Source organism: Leptopilina boulardi, unplaced genomic scaffold (assembly GCF_019393585.1).
Source record: "Leptopilina boulardi isolate dan_hultmark-lab unplaced genomic scaffold, ZJU_Lbou_2.1 LbouV2_66, whole genome shotgun sequence".
Classification (NCBI taxonomy): Eukaryota; Metazoa; Arthropoda; class Insecta; order Hymenoptera; family Figitidae; genus Leptopilina; species Leptopilina boulardi.
In genome coordinates, this window is record NW_026138012.1 from 633,849 (window position 1) to 656,787 (window position 22,939).

The 22,939-nt window shown below is 30.4% G+C and overlaps 1 protein-coding gene across 2 annotated transcripts in view; it reads left to right on the plus strand.

The window, feature by feature from the left end:
* Window positions 1–22,939, plus strand: part of LOC127290437 (amyloid-beta-like protein) — a 694,733-nt gene that overhangs the window by 539,640 nt on the left and 132,154 nt on the right. For both annotated transcript variants that reach the window (XM_051318992.1, XM_051318991.1), the window contains exon 13: window positions 5,895–6,124. In XM_051318992.1, coding sequence (XP_051174949.1) covers window positions 5,895–6,124 — 230 coding nt within the window. The remainder of the gene's footprint in view (window positions 1–5,894; window positions 6,125–22,939) is intronic.

A 22,939-nucleotide genomic window follows, 5' to 3' on the forward strand; every position in this document is an offset into this window, starting at 1 on the left:
TTTATAAACTACGTAGCATGTTTAGGGGGAGGGGGGTTAAGCGAAATTCTACCTTAGTCTACGTGGGGGAGGGGGGGTGTCGACTCTAACTACGTAATATATACTAAAATTAATTTCTTTGCTTTTTTAAAATTGCGCGGGAGTTCGAACTTCTAATAAAAAAGACAGAGGGAGCTGCGAATTAGACCGAATTGTCTCGAAGTACAACGAGTGGACGCGATCTTGTTACCCGTGGCCATTGTTGTTTACATGAGTGCACGTTTTAACGAGATTAGAAAAGCCGGTATCTGCAGCGCCCAAAAAAATTCTTTCAAAGCGAAAAAATGAATTACTCTGTGAGCTGGACATGCCGAAACCAGTAATAGAATGGTTTCTTGAAGAGGACGTGGAAATAGGTGCATACGATATACCTATTGACACAGAGGAAGAACAATTTCCCGTAATAACGGACTTACACGACTGGTTAGTTTCACCGTTTACCGAAGATCTCTAAAAAAAAAAATTTTAAGAAAATTTTAAAAAAATGTTATCTTTGTATTAAAAGATTTTTTGTACTTGATGATTTTAAACATTTCTATATGTAAATAATAAAATATTTTATTCAGATTATTTACTGTTTTTAATTGACTTGTTTGTATAATATTCGAATATAATTAAATATGTAGTAAAAATGCATATTAAAAAAACTACGTGAAACACGGGGGAGGGGGGGTTCATCAAAAGTCTACGTTAGTCTACGTGGGGGGAGGGGGGTGTCAAAAAGTCACAAAAATAGGTCTACGTAGTTTATGAACGCTCCCAATATTCTGACGAAGAGATTAAATCAGCTGGTTCAAAATGGTTTTCTCAATCAAAAACATGAATAGAAAGAAGTGGGTAATCAAATTATATCATAAATTAAAAATAATTTTTTATTATTATTGTTATTCTTCTTATAAATTAATTATTTTTCATCTATAGAGAAAAGCAAAAAGGGAATGAAAACGAGGACGATGAAAATAAAAAAGACGACGAAAATGGGAATGACGAGAATCGAATTAATGCTGACGACGAAGATGATTAACCTAATCTGAATTCTTCAGTTTGAATTAAAATTTTTTTAATTTATAATCTTATAATTATTAATATTATTCAACTCGTTATTGATAACATTATGTCTGTATTTAAATTAATAAAAACGAACAATAAAATTATTTATTCAATACTGCAAAAATTCTTATAATATGCGACAGCTGTCGCATTAAATTAAATTAAAATTAAAATATCAATTGATGTTTCAGCATACTAGTATCCTGAAACATCCTAAAACTTTAAAAACAAGGATATTGCAATGTTACTCTAAAATATTTTTGAAACTTTCAAAATAAGAATGTTGCAATGTTGCTAGAATGAACCAATGTTCTTGAAATATTGTTCTAAAATATTCCTACAATATTGCTGACTTAAAATTTCAAAAATGAGCTACTAATTTTTCGATGGCGAGATTTTTATATGTCATATGAATAATTTTATAGTATTTTCGAATCAAAATAATATCCTAAAGTTGTTTTGCAAAATTTTAATTTTTTTAAGAGTTATTGTTTAAACAATTTTTAAGCATCCAATTAGTAAAAAAAGCTTTTCTACGGTTCTACTTGATGAATCTTTCTAAAATTTGGTATGAGTAATATACAATAATCATGCTTTCAAACAAAAAAAATTGGTTTGATTTTGTCCATAATTTGTTTAAAATAGCAACAATGATAATAAACAAATAAAAATAAAATAATCTTCTGCGACTAATTTCGTATTTTTTCTTGTCAATTATGATTCCCTATTTTATAACGAGTATTTGAAAAAAAAAGAAAAGTCAGTACATTGCATTAGGTCAAAAGTTATTAATATATTTGTGATCGCGCACCGACAACTACGTGCTACGCCGCCGCAGTAGGACGAAAAACACGGCCATGGACAAATTAACATACAGCCTACAAAGGGTATAGCTGGATAAGTATAGATGAATTGCCCCAGCTCGTATTTTATTCATATTATTACTATATGTTCTCACCCACATGAATATAACTTTCTGAAATTTTCAACTCGAAAACTACTGGATGGATTTTAATGAGCTTTGGATATGTTACAGAGACAAGTAAAGCGATTATAAAAAAAATTGTCAACATTTTTTTTCAAAATAACTCAAAAATTTTTGATTTTGAAATTAAAAAATTTTTTTGGGGTTCCATTCAATTGGTATACCAAGATTTGTTTCCCCATTTTACTCTACCAAGTGTCCCACTTAATAAAAAAATTATGCCTGACTTGATTTGAAGGTGTGTCATCGTGTAAAACTCAAAAAACCTTTCCTGGTACATGTTTATGTAGTATATGACTGTCAAACTTTTAGAAATCGATCTATTTTTCAAAAATCTATTATGTAGAGAGCCAAAATAATTTTTTATAAATCATTTTTTCAATTGCGGGTAGGTCCTAGTAATTCAGCACCCTCTATATCGAAATTAAAATTACGGATAATTTTTTACAGTCTTTACTTGAAAACAAGACAATAAAATGCTTCGTCATTTTCCAAATAGCACAGAATATTCCATTCACATTCCAGAAATATTCTATTGGAACATTCGGAATATTCCTGGAATGTGAATGGAACGTGATAATGCCTTACCTCAGGAATATTCCAAGAATATTCCTTTAGAACATTGAAAATTTATTTTGAACATGGCATGAATATTCCTATGGAATATTCCTTTGGAACATTAAAAATTTTTTCAGAACATGGCATGAATATTCCTATGGAATATTCCAGAAATACTCCTGTAGAATATACCAAACACATACTTCTATAATCAACCAGGAATATTTTCTCAAACGCTACCTAGAATCTTCCTATGATTTTACACTAGGAACGCTTATTCTTTATATTGACAGTATTTTTTATTAATAATGACTTAAGAAGTCATGAGATTATTCGAAAAACTTTTAAATATTTAAAAAACTGTTGATGTAAAATTGTAACTAAAAATGTAAATTATTACGATTTATTTTTATGTAAGTATATCGGCCAGAATATAGATGTAAATTGAAACAAGAAAAATAGTACGTGAATACAAAATAAAATATTAAAAACATGTTTTCTAATTTAAATAAAGTATATGCGAGTTATAAATTTATTACATGAGAAAGCATTATTAAAAATATACATCGTGATAAGTAACCAAGAAAAATTTTTTTATATTAACGATTTAAATAAAATAAATAAAAATAACAGTCGTATTTACGTACAATATGTAAAGTATTAACAATTTTTTGTCGTTTTTTTTACTCTGAAGTGGAATAAAAATGCCAGTTGCTTCACTGGCATCATAAATAACTCATCTGAATCGCTGTATTTCAGGAAAAATATTTATAAACTTATTGTTTAATTACTTACCATTGAACGAACAATTTTATTTTATCACTATTTAAACCTCGTTTTCTGTGTGAAGAATTGGAAATATGACTGAAGACCTGTTTTTCCTTGTAATCTGCCACAACTTTGCTTTTACCTCTTCTAAGCGCCAAGTTGACAAATTACTGCTTTCTTTCGATACTAATTGAATGTTCAGGGCACTTGAATTTAAAGGTTCATGTTATAAATCTCCTTCTGATGTAAGCTCATTCCCAATAAAAAAGACGTCTCCATTATTACATTCTACGATATTGAGAATGCAAGTGATAGATACATTTTCTAATAATACATAATTATTATTTGAAGTGTTGCAGTCAATACTGAAAGTCTTTAGTTGTATTTTTTTGTACTGTCTTTTAATATTTTTGATGTCATTACTCAATGGTCCTCTGGCATGACCATTTTTCAGGGGATTTTCTGAATTCGGTATTACAAATTTCATGCTCTCCTTACCTTCCATTTCAGCATATCCTCGAGCTAGTTGTTGTAAAGGTTTGTCCTTCCTTCGCAATTTTCTCTTTATTACGCCCATGTAATTTTCAAACCTGAATGCGCTGAAAGAGTCTAAGGTTCCATATCTCTTTACATCTTCACAGGTATGTAAAGCATTGTGGAAATTGTGTGACATAAATACTTCTCCATAAATATGTTCAAAACTTGATACAAAGTATTTCAAAAGTTCATGATCATAATCAATATTTTCTGTTATTTCAATGTGAACTGGACTACACAAAATAGTAATAGCTGTGTGTAAAGCTAAAAAATTATTGTACATGTCTTCAGGCAAAATGTCTTGCAGTACAACTGGTCCGGTATAAAGTAAAAAACTTCTGAATTCGGTAGCTTTCCATTGTTTAAAAGTTCGTATTGATCTTGGTCGTCTATTAAAATCCGATGGTTTTGTGTTTCGTAAGTATTGAAGTTTCTTATCAATGCGATTTATTTTTTCCTCACTTAGCCTATTATCTGGAGGCCCGAAAAACCAGAGCCAAATTAACTTTTTAACTTAACCCAATATCACTAAATGCATGTAATCACTCCTTTATAATAGAAGCCATTCTCACAATAGTCAGACATTTCATCGGCAAATTCTTGCAAGTACTCGTTAGAATCTTGAGGATGCTTTAAACCGTGATATGCACCTACTAAATAAACGTTTTTTATTTTAAAATCTGAACACATAATTGGCCATAACGCTGCAGTAGATGATTTAGATATTGGTAAGCCATCGATATTAATTATTAAGTCAACTGAATCTTGATTACCCTTGCGATTTTTTAATATTGATTCAATAGCCCGCTTCAAACCAAAATGATGGTACCCTCCACCATCAGACATTTCTCTTATATGTGTATATTGCGGTGTTTGTAGTAAAGTTCTTGCGTCACGTGGTAAAACGAAATATGTGAATTGTCTAATTATGAGAAGTAATGCAGTTAAAATCACAAGAATTATGTTAAAGTATAGTGCTCAAGCTGTTAATACTTTTTTAAACTTCGATTCTTTCTTCTTAGCAGAAGATTCTTCATCTTCAGATTCTTCGGATGATGAAGAAGAATCACTTATTTCTTCATCACTGTCAAAATCAATTTGTTCAAAATTTTCCTCTTCAAAATCGAATTCTGATTCGCTGTCTGTTTCATATTCACTGTTTGTTCCAAATTCATTTTCATTTATTTCATCAAATTTCAATTCATTATCTTCATTACTTTCGGAATATTTATTATCTTCATTACCTTCACTTTCACAATCTGAAGACATTTTGATTATTATGTCATTGAATAATTCTTTTCTTAAAGCTTTTAAATCATCCTCGTTCGCATTATTTTCTTCGTAACAATTTTCACTACCGCTCAAATCATTTCTTAGGTGGGTAGTTATCAGAAAATTTAAATCAATATTTGTTTGGTTTTCACTTAAACGAAGAATATGCCTCTTTGTATAAAGAGATGATTTTTCTTTCGGCATGATTTTTCAAAATTTTAAACTGAACTTCTTTTTTTCTGAAAAAAGTATCCCATATTAGTATAAAAGTTAAAAAGTTTAAACAATAACTCTCAAAAAAATTAAAATTTTTCAAAATTGATGCATTTTTAAGGAAGTTATGAGCATTAAAAACTTAAAAGTCATGAAAATTCCCCCATTTTCAAAAAACAATTTAATAAATAAATGTATATAATAATCTTTAATATTCATTTTATAATCATTTTTTAATTGATCTAATTACATTAGTATGTGTTATTTAATTTTTCATATATTTCAAATAACAATAGTGAAATTAAAATAATATACAAGTAATATTACACAAAGAACAATAGTTTATTTAAGAAGAGATGTCCAGGAATTACTTTTCGTGACCTTGTAAATTTTAATTATAAATCACTAAGCATATTTTCTACTCAAATGCTTAATTTAATTAGTCATTTTGTTTAATTTCTTATTCAAATAGAAAAGGAGCATCAAAAGCAACTTGAGCGCGAAAGAAAAGAACAACGAAAGGCAGAACGAGGAGTACAAAGATCTGATAAAGAGAAACATAATGTAACCAAACCGGATGTTGTTAAAGAAGATGTACTAGGACAAGTTAATGAGGAATTGTCTCAAGTAGCTGCAGTGCACAGTGAGGGTGTTGTTCGTGCATCTCATAACATGCTACATGACATTTCTCATTCAGAATCAGTACGTATAATTATTTTTATTTTAAAACACAAAGTTTATCACATTAATAAATTCACATCAAATCAAAAACGATTTATTTTATATTAAAAATTTTTTCTTATGCATATAGTCCCTTAATTTTAAGATTAGAAATTGTAGAGGCCACCTAATTGCAAGATTATTTAATAAGTGTCGGTTTTACGGGTCGACGATTATCATTAATAATATATTCAGCAACAAGGGTACAAAGGCAGCCATTGTTTACGTTGACGTTTGCAGCCCGAGACGTGAACGAGTACTAGCAAACGTCAACGTAAACAATTGGCTGCCTTTGGACCCATGTTACTTACGATACTTTTTATTCCAAAGGCACAAACGTCACGCTTTTAGGTTATCTGACGGCCGGGTGAAAAAGCCATTAATTTGTTCTACCGTTTAAAAATGGCGTCCATTTTTACCCTAGGGCAAAAATAACATATGGGCCAGCTGTTCATTTTTTTTACCCGCTCCCCATGGTGCATCGGTAGTGAGGAGGCTTGCCAAATCAGCGCCGTTTCACCATGCTGGTAGTGGTTTCGCGGGAAAGTCATCGGGAGTATAGTCCTTAAGGACCCAGGAATCCCAGTCGGCCTAGCCGACTCTAGCGCAATTCTGTTCATTTTTACCCTAGGGTAAACATGGACGCCATTTTCAGACGAGAGAACAAATGATTGGTTTTACACCCGGACGACAGGTATCTTAAGGGGTTAAACCACTCTAGAATTTTCAAAAAATCAAAAAAATTTTTTTTGCTTTAAAAGGTGCCTAAGGGTGTATAGAATAAGAAACAATATCAATTATAAGTCGAAACACTTTTTAATTTGGAAGGTCAATTATACGGCGCAGGCATTGCAGATTGAAGGTATATCCAAAAAGTCGTAAGTAAAACTTTAAACTCGTTTTTCTCAAAACTACATTTTTTGTGCTGGCCGGAAACATAACTTTTACAAATCTCAACCGATTTACTTAAAAATTAAACTGTAGCTTCTTAATAACATTATCTAGAGAAAGACGTACGGATTTTTTTTTACGTTGCATATTTTTTTTGTTATAAACAATTTAGTGTCAATTTTTTAAGTAAAAAACTCGGTTTTTCCTTAAAATGTTCGCCATTTTTGCAAAAATCAATTGAAAAAAAATCCCCTACGTCTTTCTCTAGCTTTTAAGATGTAAAAATAGAAAGAAATTTGTTTTTTGTTCTAGGATGAAAATTGGAGCTAAAACCTTTCCGGCCGCGACGTGATTCCTCTCAGAAAGGGTTCCTATCACGTACCTGTAAATTTGATATTTAAAAAAAAATAATTAATGAAGTATATTTTTTTTCTCTTTAAAGTGTACCTAATAAAGATATGTAAACATATTTTTCAGTACATTTAAACTTTTCTTGAAAAAAATTTCTAAAGTTAGGCCTTTTTTTGACGCTCTAGAGTGGTTTAACCCCTTAAAGCGACATGTTTGTGCCTGAGGGATAAAATATATTATAACATGTCATTTATCAAAAACAAATTATAATTAAATAACACATTGAAAGATCGGGAAATCCTCAACTTTTGACAGATTATAAAGGCGAACTATTTATAGTTGAGAGCGCCTGGCCTAATTAAAGAAAATATTAATATTCAAAATTAGCCATATTTAGTAAAAGAAATAAATATATCTTTTGTTAATAAGCCAGGGAATGGGTTCATGGAAATTAACCTATTTTAATTTTAGAATGAATAGAAATAAGTTCTTTAAAAATTTATACCATTTATTATAATAAAATTCACAGAAAAAACATAGTAAACATAAAAACTCTTATATATACAAATTTGCATTACACTTATGACTATTACACTGTTGACATTTTGCTCGTTTTTCGCTTATAAAATGAAACCGGTTATACTTATATCGACGGGGTTGGTCTCATTCGAAAGAGAAACCAAAAATACATTAAATTTCATACCGATATAAAATTCAAAATATTTACTTTTTATTTTCAAGGCGTTACACTGTTGACAGAAATTCAATTACGAAAGTGTTTCGGCTTTTTCTGCCTCCATGACAAACGAGCAGATTTATACTTATATCGTTTTCTTAACACACTTTGTTGTTGTGTTCTGCTGCTTATGCGATGGTAAAGAAAATTTTTTGCTCATATGGTAATTTAAATAGCAGGTCCCACTTATTTCTATATTAAATGTAAATAATTTCATACTATAAAAGTTGCTAAAATGTTCTAGGATATTAATTAATTATTCAAAAAACCATTGTAACTCAACCATTTTTAAGTAAAAATTTAGCTTTTATGCATTATTAAAAACAATTAAGTTGCTTTGATCAAAAATTTCATTTTTCCTTCTTATTTCTATATTAATTGTAAACATTTTTATACCACAAAAGTTACAAAAAAGTTCTAGGATATTAATTAATTATTCAAAAAACAATAGCGGCGAATCGATTTTAGAATAAAAATTCAACTATTATGCATTGTTAATAACAATTAAAATGGTTTGATCAAAAATTTAATTTTTCTTACTTATTTCTATATTAATTGTGAATAATTTTATACTATAAAAGTTGAAGAAAAGTTCTAGGATATTAGTTAATTATTTAAAAAACCATTGTAACTCAACTATTTTTGAGTAAAAATTAAACCTTTATGCATTATTAATAACAATTAAATTGCTGTGATCAAAAATTTTATTTTTCCAACTTATTTCTATGTTAAATAGGAATAAATTTATGCAAAAAAAGTTGAAAATAAGTTGTAGGATATTAATTAATTTTACAATAAAACCATATTAGCGGAATGATTTTTGAATAAAAATTAAACTTTTATCCATTGTTAATAAAGATTAAAATGTTTTGATCAAAAATTTTATTTTTCCTACTTATTTCTATATTTAATGTAAACAATTTTATGCCATAAACTATGAATAATTAATTAATATCCTAGAATTTTTTGCAAATTTTACTGTATAATATTATTTATATTCAATATATAAATAAGAAGGAAAAAAATTGTTCATCAAAACAACTTAATTGTTATGAACTATTTAAATGATAAATGTTATAATTTATATTATGCGCTTTTTTTTAAGTAAAAGTTAGTTGTAGTAATTTTGGTAGCGGCATAGACCAAATATTAAAATACTAATTTGACTCTGTTAGAAGTGCGAAGGAGATCAAATAAATATGGCAGATTTATTACAATATACTTTATTTAGGTCCACAATATAATTGGCATGGAGGTCGCGATGACACCTCCTTATACGTCACACACAACCCGTATCCACAGCTCAACGGTACAGTCGTTTTCTTGCGAGTCAGACTTCTAACTCCGTAAGAGCGGAGAGGAGAGAGAGGAGAGAACCTAAAGGTGCATCCCCACACACTCCACCCCGAATGTCAACCAATTAACTATTATTTATTTTTATTATTTTTCTTTGGTAAAATTTTTTCATTCATTCTTACAAACAATTTATAAACATTCTTCCATACATGCGAACCTCCATGAACTACATGTAATTCGTTGTTATATTTAATTAATTTTACTTATTTACAATGTGAGTCTGTTTTTTTATTTAAAATAAAATTTTATTGTGGATAACATGTTGTATAATAAATAAATTCAATGTACATCAAAAATTGATATTAAAAAGAATATTACATTTATATATTTATTATAGCGCGCTTTATATTTTTATTTATTTACAATGCATTTATTTTCCGTCAACGGTTAATATTTCCATTAGTGAGAAAACTTGGCATTTGTGGTATTTAGTGCTACAGCTAAAAAATCTTAAATTTCATTATTCAACTAATTGATTTATTTTATTTTCATTAATTTTGTACAATTTTAATTTCATTTTTTTTCAAATCGTTGCTTTAATATTAAAATCCCGAGGTGATCAGTCTCGCAATTCAATGAGCAAATCAATTCTGTAAGGAACTGTCTTTGCATCTGATGCAACCATCTATATAAAAAGTGACCTTCTTCGATACCTTGCGCAGAATCGACTCTGACATTTTACGGGTAAATCTAAATTATGTACATTCACGTCTAAAGACGGTGGTTTATCAAGATTTTCTTTATTTTCCAGACTTTCTTGATTTTTTGTTATCGGCTTGCGTCGTAATATCGCATCAATTTCGCGATTTTCGAACTGTTCCTTTGGTTAGATTTTTCGGTTCTAACATCGATAATTATTTTTTTTGAAATATTGTGCGGGATTTTTTCCGGATTAACAGGTTTTTTGGGTTCTTGGTTGGGTAAAAAGTACGCTGGTTTTAAATTTTCCATAGAAACGCTTTTTTTTACCATCTGCTTCAATCTCGAATACTCTATCGGTAACCCAATTTAGCACCTTAAAAGGACCGTTATATGGTCTCTGTAAGGATAATTTCACGCCACCAACACGCATAAGAACGTGTGTACAATTGGAAAGATGAGGATGTACAAAAACTTTTCTCTTATCGTTATGGGTGACTGGTACCGGTTTTAATTTGTCCATGTGTTCTTTATACTTCTTAACGAATGAATTATGAATTCTCTAGGAATTTGAAGGTTTGTACCATACAGATATTCAGATGGTGAAAAACCACATTTCATGACATTGATTCTGAGTCCAAGAAGAACTGTTGGACCCAATGACTGGGTTCACGATTGACTTGAGTGGCACATCAGTGCTGCTTTCAAAGATCGATGCCAACGCTCTATCATGCCGTTCGATGCGGGATGATTGGCGGTGGTTCGAATCCTTCGTCATCCCAGCAATTTCAGAAGACCTTGCATAATATGACTTTCAAATAGGACTCCCTGATCAGTTATGATTACGTCTAGAACTCCGAAACGGGAGATCCAATTGTCGTAAAAGGCTTTACAAACAACCTCCGCAGTCATATTACGCATGGCTAAAACGAGCTTGAGGAGCAACAAAATGGTTCGGATTAATACGAGTGTGTTTAGTAATTTTTGAATTTTTGGCAATCAATTCAAGATTTTGTCCATATAACAATATCCTTATTCATTGATGTCCACAGGAACTTTTGTTTTATTTATTTATTAATATTTCTTAATATATATTATTAATATTTATTAATATATATTATTAATATTAATTTATAATATTAGTATCGCAAACGATTAGAATTTTATTCTCCCTAAAACTTAATTTTTAAAATTTCAATCCTGTTTTACTCGAATTCGTATATTTTAGAATTTCATCGTCTATTTCTTGAGCATGAGCGAGATCTTTAAGGGTAAAGTTCGTAGGGGTTAAAATTGCTTCCACGCGGGACAAAGAATCAGCAACTAAGTTGTTCTCTCCAGAAATGTGCTCAATCCAAGTTGTGAATTGAGAAATAAAAGATATTTGATTTCGATGTCGAGTATTAACCTTCCCAGACAGCACCGTTTTTCGCAGGGAGTTCGCGGGGAGTTCCCCGTGTTAAGTTCGGAAACTAAGTTGGGGAGGTTCAGGGGAGCTCTATATGTCCTCGGTTTTATAACTCGCGGTGCGAAGTTCAGGATAGTTATCCGATTAAGTTTGCCGAAAAATTGTGGATAAAAGTTTAGGAAATATTAAATTTTGAGTTTTACAGAAATTTGCTTTGTGAATTTCATTAAAACTATCTCCGGAAAGTACTCTAAAGATATATAGACAAATTTCCTGTAAAATTAAAATGCAAGTTTTCAGTGAATTTTATAAGGTAAGTTTATTATAAATGTTTTATAATATTTATTAAATAAAAGTAAAATTAAAAAAATTTATTTTTCCCTTATTGCGCTTTCTTTTATTTTTCCCCAACATTAACGGCGCAATTTTCGGAAATAAATTTGGAGGAGCTGGGGATTGAACCCGGACGCGCAACACAACAGCCAAGAACCCTAACCAACGACCTGAAGGTGGGTAACTTTCGGGTCTTTTTAAGCTGCAAGCCTTGTCGTCATCAGTTGACACGAATGCCGGGAAAATTTAAAAATGTTTTCAACGAAATATTTTTAAATTCTATTATTAAATTAGTGTCATAATTAAAAGGGCATTGAAATAATATTGCAATGTTAATATTAATATTATTTGTGAAACTAGCACACAGATGTCTGGAAAGTAAAAAAAGTTTGCCTACGATGCCAAGAAAAATCATTGTTACCTGGTGGTTCCTTAGCACCCCCTGAAACGAGAAAACTTAACCCAAAAATCATAGCTGTTCATTTAGAGAAGTTTCACCCCTTTCTAGGGGTGATTTTGAAATTTTTCCAAAAAAATTGTTTTTTAAGGGTCAGAAATAAGTTTTAAATTATGTTAATGATTTTTATTTATGTCAATGTGTTTGTAGGACCTCATTTTCTAGATACAAGCCATTAAAAAAATTTTTATTAATAAAACTAGAATTCGTAACTTTTATTTTATATAGGTGACGATTTTGGATAATTTAATTAACAGTGAATTTTGATTTTTTGGAATGTTAAAAATGTGTAGTTTCAATACAAAAAATATTGAGATGTCCTTTTTTGTTATTTTCGAGATATTAATTAATGAACTATTTAATGTTAATAAAAAATGCAATATTTTATAAACAAATAATGTTATCGTAATTTAGCGTTACCAATTGAAAGCTGACGTAATTCCGCATCCAACGAGACTAATATAAACTATTTTGAATTAGAGGGATTTTTATAAACAATTGCAATGTTATGCGATTATTTATTAACAATCCACTAACCCAAAATTCTTCATATAGGGCTCGTTAGATGCGGAATTACGGTAGCTTTCAATTGGTAACGTCAGAATTACGATAACTTTATTTGTATATAAAATATTTTATCTTTTGTTAACGTTAAATAATTAAATAATTAATATCTTGAAAATAACAAACAAGGACATCTCAATATTTTTTGTAGTAATAATACACATTATTAACTTCTCAAAAAAATCAAAATTCACTGTTCAAATTTTTCAAAAAATCCAACTCCTTCTCACCTACAGGCAGTTTTTGAGAAAACCTAACAACACTTCGTGGTGGAATTTCGCCCTATACATATAAATTCATTAACACGATTTATTCATTTACTAATTAAATCATCCAAAATCGTCACCTACATAAAAGAAAGGTTACGAATTCGAGTTATTTTTTATTAAAAAATTTTTTAATCACTTCTACCTAGAAAATGAGATCCTACAAACACACCCACATAAATAAAAATCATTAACATAATTTAAAACTTATCTCTGACCTTAGAAAACAAGTTTTTTGAAAAAATTTCGAAACTTCTCTAAATGAACAGCTACGATTTTCGGGTTAAGTTTTCTCGTTTCAGAGGGTGCTAAGGAACCACCAGGTAACAATGATTTTTCTTGGCATCGTAGGCAAACTTTTTTTTCTTTCCAAACACCTGTGAGCAGCTATACAGGGTAATTTTTATGTTCTGGACCCCCAAAATATCTTGAAAGGAAATAGTTTTTGAGAAAAATGTTGTATACAAAAGTTGTCAGGTTGAAAAAAATCTATTAAATTGTATAATTAAAAAACGGGCCCAGGGCCTTATGTGGGCCCTACAGACAAAAAAGTAAATTTTTTAAATGGAACCAAGTATTTTCAAACTCAGATTCTTTTAGCCAGTGATTTCCTCTTTTCAGACATGTGGTAACTTGTGGGCCCAAAGTTAAATTTGGGCCCAAAATTCGATTTTTTGTGGTTTTAAAGGTGATTTTAGTGTAACTTAGTTCCAAGGGGTTTTCGGGGTCCCTGATTACGAATATGAAGTCAGTTTTTAAAAATTTTCAATAACGGACCCAAAATGACTAATTAAAATTGAAAAAAATTAAGGAAAATTATGAAACTTCTTATTTTAGACTTACTTAGCCTGCTAATTGTTAATTCAATGTTACTTTTATTGCTCTTAATTTAGTATCATAAAACTTGAGGTAAAATAATTAATAGATTTTTTCAAATTTTAATATTTAGGGGCTTATAAGGCCCAAAATTAGATTTTCTTTGGTTTTAAAAGTGATTTTAGTGTGACTTAGTTTCGAAGGGCTTTTCGTGGTCCCTGATTACGAATCTGAAATCAGTTTTTAAAAATTTTCAATAGCGGACCCAAAATGACTAATTAAAAATGAAAAAAATTAAGGGAAATTATGAAACTTCTTATTTTAGACTTATTTAGCCTTCTAAATGTTAATTAAATGTTACTTTTATTGCTTTTAAATTAGTATCATAAACCTTGGGGTAAAAAATTAGATTTTTACAAATTTTAAATGTAGGGGCTTATAAGGCCCAAAATTCGATTTTTTGTGATTTTAAAGGTGATTTTAGTGTGACTTAGTTCTAAGGGGTTATTGGGGTCCCTGATTAGGAATCTGAAATCAGTTTTTAAAAATTTTTAATAACGGACCCAGAATGACTGATTAAATATGAAAAAAATGAAGGAAAATTATGAAATTTATTATTTTAGACCTATTTAGCATTTTACTTGTTAACTTAATGTTACTTTTACACAGCTCTAAATTTACTATCCTTTGGGGGCAAAAAGGAAGATTGGTTTATTTTTCAAATTTAAATTTTGGGGGCTTATGGGTTCCAAAAGTGGAACTTCTGTGGTTTTAAGAGTTATTTTAGTTTCAGGGAACTTTCTAATCTAATTTTTGGCCTTATAAGCACCTAAATTTAAAATTTGTAAAAATCTAATTTTTACCACAAGGTTTATGATACTAAATTAAAAGCAATAAAAGTAACATTGAATTAACAATTAGAAGGCTAAATAAGTTGAAAATGAGAAGTTTCATAATTTCCCTTAATTTTTTTAAATTTTTAATCAGTATTTTTGGGTCCGCTTTTTTGAATTTTAAAAAACTGATTTCAGATTCGTAATCATAGACCACAAAAACCCCTTGGAACTAAGTCACACTAAAATTATTTTTAAAATCAAAGAAAATCTAATTTTGGGCCTTATAAGCCCCTAAATATTAAAATTGGTAAAAATCTAATTTTTGACCCCAAGGTTTATGATACTAAATGAAAAGCAATAAAAGTAAAATTGAATTAACAATTAGAAGCCTAATGAGTCTAAAATAAGAAGTTTCATTATTTTCCTTCATTTTTTTCATTTTTAATTTAATTTCTTTATTATAAAAAATATGAAAAAACATTGCGTTGTATAAAAAATTTTGATTTAAAGAATGCAAGAAATTTATTTACAATTATTATAAATAATTTATATTATTATTGACAAATAATTATAAATATTTATCATAAAATGCAGATACTTTAATTTTTAAATTAATTTATCAAATTACAAATTGACGATTTAAATGTCCACCATACATCTCGGTAAATTTAATTAATTAATTAATGATAAAAGCCATAAACATACGTTGATAAATGTTCAAAAAGTTTTTTTAATTAAGTTACTTTTAATTGAATAATAATTTAATAAAAATTTGACAAGTCCAGAATTTTTTATAACGAGATTCAGTATTTAATAAATTTCATTTTTAAAGAATTACCTTAAATCGTTTTATATAGCTGCTAGTTTCACAAATAATATTAATATTAACATTGCAATATGATTTCAATGCCCTTTTAATTATGACACTAATTTAATAATAGAATTTAAAAATATTTCGTTGAAAACATTTTTAAATTTTCCCGCCATTCGTGTCAACTGATGACGACAAGGCTTGCAGCTTAAAAAGACCCGAAAGTTACCCTCCTTCAGGTCGTTGGTTAGGGTTCTTGGCTGTTGTGTTGCGCGTCCGGGTTCAATCCCCAGCTCCTCCAAATTTATTTCCGAAAATTGCGCCGTTAATGTTGGGGAAAAATAAAAGAAAGCGCAATAAGGGAAAAATAAATTTTTTTAATTTTACTTTTATTTAATAAATATTATAAAACATTTATAATAAACTTACCTTATAAAATTCACTGAAAACTTGCATTTTAATTTTACAGGAAATTTGTCTATATATCTTTAGAGTACTTTCCGGAGATAGTTTTAAAGAAATTCACAAAGCAAATTTCTGTAAAACTCAAAATTTAATATTTCCTAAACTTTTATCCACAATTTTTCGGCAAACTTAATCGGATAACTATCCTGAACTTCCCCTGAACCTCCCCAACTTAGTTTCCGAACTTAACACGGGGAACTCCCCGCGAACTCCCTGCGAAAAACGGTGCTGTCTGGGTTATCATTTTTTTTTGCGAAAATGCATATATCAACGGTTTGTGATCTGTGAGGATCTTGAATGTACAACTCTCCAAATAATTTTGAAAGTACTAGACATCTTCATGAATGGCGAGCAATTCCCTGTCATATGTACTATATTTTTTTTGAGTAGGTGATAATATACGAGAAAAGAAAGCTAATGATTCTCACACATTTTTGTCATTTTTATGTTCCACGACGGCTCCTATTCTCGTATCAGACTCGTCGGTCACGAGTCGAACTTGAGCAAATTTATTTCGATGAACCAACAACGCAGCATTTGTAAGTTCGTTTTTGACGATTTCGAAAGCATTCTCCGAAGTCTCGTTCCATGGAATAATTCGTTTTTTTTATTCTTTTAGATATTCCAGGAGAGGAATCTGAGAATGAGCTGCATGAGAAAGGGATCGACGATAAAAATTTCTCATCCGAAGGAAACGACGAAGATCTGAGACAGTTTTTGGTTTCGGAAAATCTAAAATTGCCCTGACTTTTTCATTTGTTGGCTTAATGCCCTACAAGCTAATTGTATAGCAAAGGAATTCTATTTCAGATTTTTTGAACTCGCATTTAGTTGGATTAATGCGTAATCTTTATTCTTTTAATTTTTCAAAAACAGCGCGCAGGTGTTCCACCTGTTCTTTCTTATTTACAGAAGCTATTAAAATATCGTCTATATATACATAAACAGACTCGAACTCGCCCAAAGCTTGATATATATACCGCTGGAAGGTTTGTCCGGCATTTCTCAAACCAAATGTGGTTGAGGTGTACTTGAACAAACCAAATGACGTGATGACCGCGGTTTTAGGAACGTCTTCCGCACTAATAGGAATTTGATGGTATGCCTTGAAGAGATCAATTTTAGAAAAATTTTCTTTCCGAATAAATTTGCAGAAAAATCGTAAATGTGGGGTACCGGATATTTATCGGTGATGGTTTGCGCATTTAACCGTCGATAATCGCCACAGATGCGCCATGAACCATCTTTTTTCTTTTTCATAAGGATGGAAGTAGCCCAAGGACTACGTGAAGGTCTACAAATACCCAATGGGACCATTTCACGAAACTGATCTTTCGCGATCTTTAATTTGTCCGGTGGTAATCTGCGAGCACGTTGTGCTGCGGGGGGGGGGGTTCAATGGTTTTAATATGATGATATACCTCCGAATTTGGTACTATAAAGTTTTGTGTCACACAGTCGATACTTGTTGTGTAATTGTAATCAAGTATGGTCATTCACTGCGTTTACATTGTTTGGAACTAATTACTTTTGTAATCATTTTTATTTACTTCTAATTATTTTTCGATCTTATTGAAATTTCATTTCTATTTGATTCTTTTTAAATAAGCAATTCGCATATTTCAGGGAGAATTATAATATGATAATGATAGATTAAGAATAATGATGGTAAAAATAATAAATAATCAAGTAATAATTAATTACGGAAATAATATTTGAATAATAAAATTTCTTTTGCATGACAAAAATTTTCGATTATTGGTCGCGCAATTAAAATAACATTTTATCTGATTTATAAAATTTACCCGAAACTATAGTGTTACCCTATATAGTACAACAAAAGATTTGAATGAAATTTGTCATTTATCAAAAATAATTGGAGAATTGAGTAAAACTCAATATTGGTTTGACAATTTAATGTTATGCGGTAACATATTTTTTTATATATAAAAAAAAGAACAAGACTATAATTTTTATCGTATACATTAATGATTTATTATCATAATTTATTGGAGCAGTGATCATCCTCGCATTTTAATGAAATTTTACATTTAGTTTTGATGATAATTTGGTAGATTGTTTTGATTTCGATCTTCTGCGCAAACTCGGTGGTTATGCACATATTTTTATTAAATCATTTAATTGCAAAATATTTTAAAGATTAAAATTCAATCAAATTTATTAAATTTTGATTAAATCTGTATAAACAAAATGGTAATTACAAGAGATCAAATGCGTCAGGGTAACCCCCCACCAAACGCACAACCAAGTGCAAACAGGACTGATCCTGAAGGAACAGCAAATCCTAATCCCAAAATAGAATGGAAATTCTTTATGAACGCGAACGGAAACTTAATCAAAGAATGGAGGAATTTAATCAATGCGAACGCGAATTTGAGAATAATATTAGAAACCAACCTGATCGAATTCAGCAAAATCCAATTAACATAAATCCAGTTAATAAATTAAACGGACAAAACTTTCCGGTAAATAATAGTAATAATATAATTAAATTACCAAAATTTTGCGAAAGCAATCCTGTACTATGGTTCGCTCAAATAGAATCGATTTTCGAGAGATTTCGAATTGTTACCGAAGAAACATAATCTCAAATTGTTTTGTCACAAGTAGATACTGATATATTAAATTGCGTTAGGCATATAGCCATGATTAACCCTAGGCCAATAAACTATTACACTAAATTAAAAAGAGGTTTAATTTCTCATTTTGCGGTTTCAGACGAGACACACGCTTTTCAATTAATACACGGCGACGTCACTAATAATGGGAAACCCTCTCAAATGCTTAGTCGATTGCGAAGTCTAAACGCTGTCAATTGTAATGACGATGTTTTAAAAACAATATTTTTGGCTAAACTCCCTCACCAACATTAATTGAGGCACCCAATCGAACAACCGGTCGCGAGCTCGGGCCGGACGCTCGGAAGCCAGTCAGCGTACGAAAATGTCAATAAAATTGAAATTCAAAATTTTAATTTTTTAAATATATTACCTTATAGAAAATTAAAAGGCCCACCTTTTTTTCCTTTAACTTTTTTTGCATCTTTTTTTCTTAATAAGAAATTTTCCATCTTTTTCCGTTTTCGAAATATAAGAGAAAAACTGTTTTTAAAAAAAAGAAAATTTTAATTGTTTTTTTGACTTCAACTCGCGACAGCTCAGACAATTTTACGAATTTCTTAATGAAACAAAAACGAAAATACGTGTTATTATATTCTACGAGTGACTAAAAAAAGAAAAAAGTTGTTTTGATTAAAAATAAAAAAGTTATTAATTTTTTAATGAGACATTGCAAAATTCATGAACTGCAATTTTCACCCTGTGAGGAATTTTCGTAAATTTTCACCAGCAACAAACTTCCAGTGAGAAAGTTGTTCATTAAGGTCCAAAGAAGTTTTCTGGAAAGTTACAATGCAATTGAACAATTAATAACAAAATGGTGAATGTTTAAACTTTAAAGTTGCGCGAGCGGCTGAACGTTTGGCGTGCGTTTGCTACGTAATAACTTAATTTCTTATTAAGAAAAAAAGATGCAAAAAAAAGTTAAAGGAAAAAAAGATGCGCCTTTTAATTTTCTATAAGGTAATATATTTAAAAAATTAAAATTTTTAATTTCAATTTTATTGATATTTTTGTACGCTGACTGGCTTCCGAGCGTCCGGCCCGAGCTCGCGACCGGTTGTTCGATTGGGTGCCTCAATTGTCGTTTTCAGCTTGAAGTGGTATAACGGTAAATGAATTAGCTTCTCAAGCTGATAAGATGGCTGAGGTAGAATTGCCACAGCTTCCAATGCTGCTGTTTGGAACGAATCACCTTAACCTTCAGGTGGAGATAAAATCGAGGTTCTCGCTACCATATTGGCAAATTAAAATCCAAAATTAAAGAATTAAACGGTCGTAAGTCGCACGATCCTCAAAGATGCGAGGGCGGAAATCCTTATCGTGGAAGAGGCAGAAGTCGTCCATTTGGGCGTGGTAATTACTATTATAGAGGGCGTGGTCGTGGCAGAGGTAACTATCGGAGCAATAGTTATGGTAGAGGCTACAATCAACATAAAAATCAATTTCAACCTAATCCCTTCCATAATCATTTTCGAAGTTCCAGTCCGTATTATCGCAATTCTCATCATCATCATAGCACTAAACATTATTCTCCTGAACCATGTTGCTCCAAACAACAAAATTCTTGTTGTAATCAGAGCCAATCGGGAAAATGTAATGCCGTCAATTTATAGAGACGAACTCTGTCGGCGTCTTCTCTCATCGTCTCCATATTCGCGATCAATTGAGGGTGTGAATGCTATAAGGGGATACGCTCGGATTCTCGCGGAGAAGTATTGTCCAATAGGTGAATTTTTTATGACAATTGTTTGTCATAATTGTTTTGAAATTTTTGTTTATTTGTTTAAACAATTATTGTTAAACAATATCTAGAAATATTAATTTAAAAAACGGCACATGTAAATTTTTTATTCCGTGCCTGTGATTTTAGTAGTTAATTAAACTTAAAAAGCTTGCAATAAATTCTGGTAATTAAGGTTCTTAAATAGTTTGTAATTTGTTTATAACATTTTTATAAACAAAATAAAATTTATAGAAAAAAGTGACCGATACAAAATCTTTTTAATTTTTGACGCTGAGTCGAATAGCATAAATAGTTTTTAAATTTTTTGTTTATTTGTTTAAACAATTATTGTTTAAACAATTTAGAATGTCAAAAACTACGTTCAGTAAGTTATATAAATATATGTTTTTTGATTTGGCTATGAATAGAAAAGTCAATTTTATTATTTAATGAGTTTTTTCGTCTTATTACTACTAGGCAAATTAATTATATTTTAAACATTGTGAGGGTGGTTTCTACCCTTAAATCGACATATGGGCACTTATAATAAAACACGTATCTCCTATTTTTCGATGCTTAACAAGTATACCAAGTTTTATTAAGATCGGTGTGAGACACTTGGGTAGGTTTACTTGTAAGCTTTAATTTACATTTTGATTTTTCAAAAAATACCAGAAATTAACTGAACAATCACGAGTTGAAGTAATAAAACATTGAAATTCTTTGATTTTTGAAAATGTAGTTTTTGCTCATTATCATGAAAAGAACAAAGAATGGAAAAAATTTTATACCAGAAAAAAGATGTAGAATTTTATTCTCCACAAGAAACAATTGTCATAATTGCAATTTGAAAAACTTCAAAAAATTCACCTATTGGACAATACTTCTCCGCGAGAATCCGAGCGTATCCCCTTATAGCATCCACACCCTCAATTGATCGCGAATATGGAGACGATGAGAGGAGACGCCGACAGAGTTCGTCTCTATAAATTGACGGCATTACATTTTCCCGATTGGCTCTGATTACAACAAGAATTTTGTTGTTTGGAGCAACATGGTTCAGGAGAATAATGTTTAGTGCTATGATGATGAGAATTGCGATAATACGGACTGGAACTTCGAAATCGATTATGGAAGGGGTTAGGTTGAAATTGATTTTTATGTTGATTGTAGCCTCTACCATAACTATTGCTCCGATAGTTACCTCTGCCACGACCACGCCCTCTATAATAGTAATTACCACGCCCAAATGGACGACTTCTGCCTCTTCCACGATAAGGATTTCCGCCCTCGCATTTTTGAGGATCGTGCGACTTACGACCGTTTAATTCTTTAATTTTGGATTTTAATTTGCCAATATGGTAGCGAGAACCTCGATTTTATCTCCACCTGAAGGTTAAGGTGATTCGTTCCAAACAGCAGCATTGGAAGCTGTGGCAATTCTACCTCAGTCATCTTATCAGCTTGAGAAGCTAATTCATTTACCGTTATACCACTTCAAGCTGAAAACGACAATTAATGTTGGTGAGGGAGTTTAGCCAAAAATATTGTTTTTAAAACATCGTCATTACAATTGACAGCGTTTAGACTTCGCAATCGACTAAGCATTTGAGAGGGTTTCCCATTATTAGTGACGTCGCCGTGTATTAATTGAAAAGCGTGTGTCTCGTCTGAAACCGCAAAATGAGAAATTAAACCTCTTTTTAATTTAGTGTAATAGTTTATTGGCCTAGGGTTAATCATGGCTATATGCCTAACGCAATTTAATATATCAGTATCTACTTGTGACAAAACAATTTGAGATTATGTTTCTTCGGTAACAATTCGAAATCTCTCGAAAATCGATTCTATTTGAGCGAACCATAGTACAGGATTGCTTTCGCAAAATTTTGGTAATTTAATTATATTATTACTATTATTTACCGGAAAGTTTTGTCCGTTTAATTTATTAACTGGATTTATGTTAATTGGATTTTGCTGAATTCGATCAGGTTGGTTTCTAATATTATTCTCAAATTCGCGTTCGCATTGATTAAATTCCTCCATTCTTTGATTAAGTTTCCGTTCGCGTTCATAAAGAATTTCCATTCTATTTTGGGATTAGGATTTGCTGTTCCTTCAGGATCAGTCCTGTTTGCACTTGGTTGTGCGTTTGGTGGGGGGTTACCCTGACGCATTTGATCTCTTGTAATTACCATTTTGTTTATACAGATTTAATCAAAATTTAATAAATTTGATTGAATTTTAATCTTTAAAATATTTTGCAATTAAATGATTTAATAAAAATATGTGCATAACCACCGAGTTTGCGCAGAAGATCGAAATCAAAACAATCTACCAAATTATCATCAAAACTAAATGTAAAATTTCATTAAAATGCGAGGATGATCACTGCTCCAATAAATTATGATAATAAATCATTAATGTATACGATAAAAATTATAGTCTTGTTCTTTTTTTTATATATAAAAAAATATGTTACCGCATAACATTAAATTGTCAA